The sequence below is a fragment of the Ricinus communis genome, chromosome 3 (genome assembly GCF_019578655.1).
Source record: "Ricinus communis isolate WT05 ecotype wild-type chromosome 3, ASM1957865v1, whole genome shotgun sequence".
Lineage (NCBI taxonomy): Eukaryota > Viridiplantae > Streptophyta > Magnoliopsida > Malpighiales > Euphorbiaceae > Ricinus > Ricinus communis.
The window spans coordinates 31497401-31504291 of record NC_063258.1 but is presented as its reverse complement, the minus strand read 5'-3'; the positions used below and the strand labels follow the sequence as shown (position 1 = coordinate 31504291).

The 6891-nt window shown below is 30.7% G+C and overlaps 1 protein-coding gene across 1 annotated transcript; it reads right to left on the bottom strand.

Moving 5' to 3' along the window:
• Nucleotides 1-2455: 2455 nt before the first annotated feature.
• On the bottom strand, nt 2456-4602 carry LOC8278607 (protein TRIGALACTOSYLDIACYLGLYCEROL 1, chloroplastic). The gene is made up of 3 exons (XM_002515545.4): nt 4396-4602; nt 3603-3707; nt 2456-3513 (listed from the first exon to the last, which is right to left on the bottom strand). Exons 2-3 carry the CDS (start codon nt 3647-3649, stop codon nt 2508-2510), a joined length of 1053 nt encoding a protein of 350 aa, XP_002515591.1. The 5' UTR covers nt 3650-3707; nt 4396-4602; the 3' UTR covers nt 2456-2507.
• Nucleotides 4603-6891: the final 2289 nt, after the last annotated feature.

The window sequence follows — 6891 nt, the reverse complement described above, 5'->3', positions numbered from 1 at the left end:
CCAAGAGTCTGCATTTTCTTAAAGTGAAAAAAGAAAAGAAAAGAAAAGCAAAGAAATAGACCAATGCTTTAACACCTCATATATACTTCAGATTTGGTTTAGGAATGGAAATACACGTTGGCTTCCATTAAAATTGTAGAAATGTATATTTTGACATGGAAGATCTTGCCACCATAACCACCAACTAGCTACTAAACTTTTCTACATACATGAATGCCGACCTAAGGTCTTGTTTGGTAGGAAAATGTTATATCAAGAAGTCATAAAAAAGGAAAATGTAAAAGAAAGAAATGGCGGAAGAAATTAATTAGAGGATATATACATATGATTATATCAAGAAGTCAAAATGGTTTAAAGTTTTCAACAAAGGTTTCCTTCTTTAAAAGGGAAAGAAAATATTATAATGAACAAAGGTTTCCTTAGATAGTATTGGTATAAATCATTTTGAAATATATGGTTATATTTAATTAGCAGTTTTATTATTAGGTTTCCTTATTCGAAATGATTTATGCTTAAGAGGAAGAATACGTCTTATCCATTCATTCATTCAGTGTGAAAATTAATTTATGAAATTTATTCGTGCTATCTAATATTATTTTTTATTTATTTTGAATATTTCTATCTACAAAAAGAAAAAGATTGTCATATTTTTTTTAAAAGCAAAGCTAATAGAGAAGTGCATCAAACCGAACATCTAGCTTTTTAAATAATTAAATTACTATTTGAATTGCTCCAAACAAAGACAAAGTTCAAAAACTTAAAGAAGAAAATATTTAACCTAATTTATATACTACTAGATAAAGCCTGGGGATGATTACTTCATTGATGAAATATGTATTATATTATGAGGTACAATGGATCCTCTTATATTTAACAAACTAATAATTTATATTAATTAATAAATTTTTACAAAAATTAATTTATTTATTTTAAAATAATTCAATGGAATAAATTAATAATTTTAATATTTAATAATATCTTGATCTATTTATAAGAGGATCAACTGTATTAGAACTTTTGAAAGGTCCTAATTAAGAAGCAAAATCAAGATGGTGATCACCTTTTCTTATAGGAGTCATTGAGTGGAGTTGTGCGAGTTAATTATTTTGGGTGGAATTCCTCCAAACAGAGCCTTGTTCATGCAACCCGTCCTTTGAAATGTTTTTTCAGACCTTGACCTTTGGTAGCTGGGAAAGTCAAATTTTCTTCTATTTTTGCTTCTATTAATTTTATATACAATATCCTTGTGTTTTGCCGCCTGTGAAATGGGATATAGTGCTTCGGTCAATATTAAAGTAACTAATAATAACGGAAAAAAATAAAAGAAAGAAAATTAAAAATTGGAGGTACCAAGTTTATTTTGAGGATAATCATACTTTTTATTACTAATTTTGTTTAAGCGCGAGTCCTTAAACTCATAAAACGTGCATGTGCGAGTCCTTAAACTCATAAAACATGTACTTTCGACTGAATTTTAACTAAAATTAATGGCGAAAAAATCAAAACTCGTATACAATAATCATCATATGAAAGACATGATGATCTTCATGCAAAATGTTGCTCAAGTAGAAGTTTAATTATCTATTTTATTTATTATGTATTACTAAATGAAAAAGCACTTCTATATGATCGATTTTAAGAGATTTTATAAAAAAAATTCATTTATACAAAAAGAATCAGAACTTATATAGAAATATGTATATATTGATTTGGTATAATTATTTATTTACTGTAAAAAAATTGAAGTTATAGAGATTCTAATGGTAAAGAAAGGGATTTATATCATTCTGTTTCATTTAACCATAATTAGTGTTGAAATTAAGAATAAAAACGTTTTAAGGTTAATATGATAACATCAGATTCAGTAGCTTAATTGAAGAAGGAATGATCCCCTCATTCCCATATACAAATTAGGAAAAACAATAATAATGATTCATTATTCTCTTCAAGCAATTGTTTCCTTTTCCTTGTGTTTCGATTTTTATTCAACCCAACAAAGTTTGTCAGGAGAAAAAGTGAAAAAAAGAAAGAAGGTTTTATGCTGTGCAATTAGTGGCCCTGCACCCAACCAATAATTGAAGTAAAATTAAAATTATTGAGGAACTGTAATCATAAGGAGCAGGGATTTTACTAGGCAAATCATATGGCGACACTGAGAACTAAGAATGCAGCTCGATAGTCATATGCCACTATGGATAGTGAAGCAGTAGTCACCACTTGCATCAAGAATTGCATACAGAAAAAGGGGGGAAAATGTAATTAATTCATGAAATTATAGCCACTTAAGTATGATTTATTAAGAAAGATCTGCATTCACATGAGTTCAAGCCCAACTTCCTACTTCAATTGACTCCTTGTACATGAGTTCTGATTCAGTTTATGTTATCTATCTAAATTGCCACAATCCACTTATAAATCAAACAATATTCAGAAACCCTTGTATATGCACTACTCATTAGATGAACAATAGTTAAAACTAAAATTTCATTAACAGAGGTTCAAAGTATTCACATAGCATTCTTCAGAGAATCTCCAACACCCTGGAAAAAGCAATATGATAGTGCAAAATCTGCAATAAAGATGCCTACAAGTGAGATAACCACAGCCGAAGTTGTTGATTCCCCAACACCTTTGGCGCCTCCAGAAGTAGTAACTCCCCATGCACAACTTACAATTGATATGATCGCACCAAAAACTTGTGACTTGATCATTGCGCTAATTATATCCCACGATTTAAGTACTCTTTGAGCTGAATCCAGTATGATATTAATGCTAACTCCAAAGACACCATCAGCTAGTATGGCACTGGATGCCAGTCCCACTGTGAAGCACATAAGTGTCAAAAGTGGTAGAGCAACACAAGAAGCAATCACTCTAGGAGTCACCAAATAATCAACAGGGTTTGTGCCGAGAACTCTCAATGTGTCTGTTTGCTCGGAAACCTGCATTGTTCCCAATTCTGCTGCATATGCACTCCCAATCCGCCCAGCAACGACAATTGATGTGACTACAGGACTCAATTCTCTTGAAAAGGCTAGTGCTAATACACCACCAACAGATCGTTGCAATCCTAGTTTGGTAAACTCTCTTACAAATTGAATGGTAAAAGCCATGCCTACAAATGCAGATGTCAATAGACAGACCCCAACTGACTTTGGTCCAACTCTCTCCAGCTGCTGAAGAGTATTTCTCCAGTGGACTTTTCCCTTTAAAATCCTGATAATTACCTGTCCTGCAACAACCAAAACTGACAGTCCCCTCCAAAGGTACCCAGGAGGTGACCATTTGCTTAAGAAAGTCTCTGCTTCAGAACTAGGAGCATGGTTACTATTTGGTTCTTCATCTAAAAGAGTAACAGATGGGTGACCATCGTTTGCATTGGGAATCACAAACAATTTGGTTTGTTGCTCAGTTGATAGAAGCCTATGATTGTGAGCTAAGCCACTGAAGCTAAGTTGACTGGAGTTTACGCCTTTAATCTCCATCCACCCATTTGGCTTGACATAGCTTCTTCTGCAATGTGTTTAAACATTAAAGCTCCAACTGAAATTATTTGCTGAAGGAGAAAAATGAGGCTAACACACACATTAAAGGGCACATGCCTGTTGGAAATGTAAAAACCCGAATGGAGATGAGAAGCTGTTTGCATGTTTGTTTGCCTTTAGCTTTCTGAGACTTATCTGACTGCAGATGTTTGTTTGTATAGTCTAATGATGCAACACAAACCAGAAGGAGAGTCAGTATCCTCTGACGTAGAAAATTTATCAACTGAATGCAATTGCATTGACATGAAATGAAATGAGAAAACTGAAAAAAGTGCAAGTAGCCAAACAAGTTTAGCAAATCAGTTATCTATTAGCAATCCCAATCAAACCTCCTATATAATATCATTCAACCTTCAAAGAAAATCCATAAATCAAATGCAACCCTGTGCTCATAAAATTATGAAAATAGCAGTCTTCTCAAATTTAAAAAGGTACATAACAAACTCCAAAATCAATCATTTTACATAATAAACTCTAAAATCAATCATTTTACATTGACTTTAAAATTCTACACTATATTATCCAAAAAAAAAAAAGAGAAAGGTGTTCACTTATTCTCCAGTTTCCATAATCAAGCAGAAGGAAGAAAAATACAATATTCCCTAAACATGATTCTTGTATTGAAATTAAGTAGGGCAAATGTGATACATGATTATGCACTCCAAATGTCTGTTTGTTAGATAACACAGGTTTTTGTGGAGGATATAATAGAAATTAGACCCATGATTATTCAAAATTGAAGTCATAAAGATGAGATTAGGTTAAAGCAGCTTCAAATTAAAACAACTGAATTCAGATGTTAATAAAACTATTACTAATGGGAATTAAGATTTAACTGATAAGAGACCACCTGCTAAAACTAGGAAAGGAAGTTGGAAGCGACAATGTAGTCGACGTCGACAGCAGAGGCGGCGGAGGCGGCAGTGACAGTCATCGGCGCTGTCGAAACTTGATTAGAGAGAGCATATCGTTCAAGAGTAGTCGATTGGGGTTTGTATTTTGCTATTTTAGAAAATGATATCTGGGCTTTTGGATTTTATTATTTAAAAAAAAAGAAAAATAGAGAGAGCATTCCAATGCGGCAATACCCTATAAATTTATGGCCCAGACTGAAAATATATATTAAACAAGTTGATTATTAATTTTATTAATTAGTTATAAATCATTAATTTGTAAGGATATATTTAATTTTTTAAGATTTCTTTCAAAATAATTAAAATTTATTATATATATAACTACAAAAGAAAAAAAATTAAACCAATTAAAATACTATTATAATTAATCACTAATTATTAACATTACCCTGTTCTAACTTTATATCTTTTCTAAATTGATTTAATTGTAAAATAAAATATAACGACGCGTATATATATTTAGAGAATAGTCCCATCAAACAAGTGAAATATTCAAACATTACCTTGCCATAATGTGACGTGCTTTTTGTTTAATTTTTATTTTATATTTCTTTTCGTGGGAGGAAGGGAATTTGATTTGTTTTGACTCTTTATGGAAGTAACCTCTTCCAATAGTGTTTAAAAAATAGTAAAATATTTATACAGTGATACTCTATATAAGAATAATTTTTATATAATAATAAAAAAATTAACCTTATAATTAATCAGTAATTACTAATTATATCATATCATTAATTCTATATATAATTAATTTAATTTTTTAATTCTAATATAATTAATTAGTGATTAATCTTCTAATCTTAATAAAATTAATTAGTAATTAATGTATTTCAGTTTTAATATTATTATAATTTCATATGATGTATTATAGAATATAAATTAAATTAAAATATCATATTTTTGTTAATGGCATGAGCCACATTAAAGTAAACTAAATAACCTAATTAATCATATTATGAGTACTAAAGAGGGGACAACATCCAAGATTTATTTAAGAAATATTTTATAGCATTATATATGAACCATTGGATTTAAGAAATCAATTGCTAAACCCTTCTAAGAAATCTCAACTTAGTCATTGGTTAGTATTACTACTCTAAAAAGGCACAATTTCTTTTAAAAAAATTATTAACATAAAATTTTCCATTTTTTTTATAAGTTCCAATTATGTTGTGTTTTAATTTCTCTGTTTTATAAACCCTATTTTAACATATATATATATACCCTTTATTTAATTTTGATTATTGATACCTTATTATAGAAGGAAGGAAAACTGATTTGCTTTGGCTCTTTGTGGAGGTAGCCTCTTGCGATGATCTTGAGCAGGTACTGTAGAATCTCTATGTATTTTATATAAAAATAATTTCTATATAGTTTTAAAAAAACTTACTCTTATAATTAATCAATCCTATCCTAATTATATATATAATTAATTTAATATTTTAATTTTAATAGAATTAATTAGTGATTAATATTCTAATCCTAATAGAATTAATTAGAGATTAATATATTTCAATTTTAATACTATTATAATTTCATATAATGTATTATAGATATAGAAAATAAATTAAAATATCATATTTCACTTTTTTATTTGTTAATGGCATATTTTGAGTACTAAATAAAAGACAGCATATAAGATTTATTTAGGAGATATTTTATAGCATTATGAGCCATTGGATGTAAACAAATCACCCGTAAAACCCTTTTAAGAAATCTCATCTGCGTCATTGATTAGTATTAGAAAAAGACACAATTTATTAAAAATGAAGGAAGTTATTAGCGGAAAATTTCTCATACTTTTTTTTGTAAGTCTCAATTATGTTGTGTTTTAGTTTTATTTAACATATATATGCCCTCTTGTTTATTTAGGGAAGGAAATTTGATTTGTGTAACGACCCAAAACGAGATTATATGAGATATTGTTCGCTTTAGCCTCCACCTGTCTCACGGTTTTGTCCCTTTGGGAGGGTTCGAGAACTTTCCAAGAGATTCCCCATCCTAGAATTCTCTGAACCAAGCACATTTAACTTCGGAGTTCCTACAACTTCACAGCCAAACGACCAAAAGGCGAATCATGTGATTGGTTCTAACTCTTTACATATATGTTATCAACCATTCCCCATCCCATTTCGATGTGTAATTCGATTCATTCATGTACCCTTGTACCTTAGAGTGCTGCCATCCTAAAAGTCTGCCAGAAGCCGCTTCTTGTCCATGCATCTTACCTTTGCCCCAGCATTCACTTTCCGCTCTCGTCGGACCGCTTCTCGAGGTCAGGCTGTCACATGCCCACCAGCTTCCGCCTGGTTCGTCCTCAAACCACACATTTACTAGAGGGGTCCTGCTCTGATACCATTTGTAACGTCTCAGAACCAGATCACATGAGATATTGTCCACTTTGGCCTCTACTGGCCTCACGGTTTTGTCCT

Bases quoted from the DNA above. Each gene is read 5' to 3' on its own strand.
- LOC8278607 (XM_002515545.4), bottom strand. From the start codon at position 3,649: ATGCAAACAGCTTCTCATCTCCATTCGGGTTTTTACATTTCCAACAG. The intron at 3,514-3,602 runs GCATGTGCCCTT...AACACATTGCAG, and splicing joins GGTTTTTACATTTCCAACAG to AAGAAGCTATGTCAAGCCAA.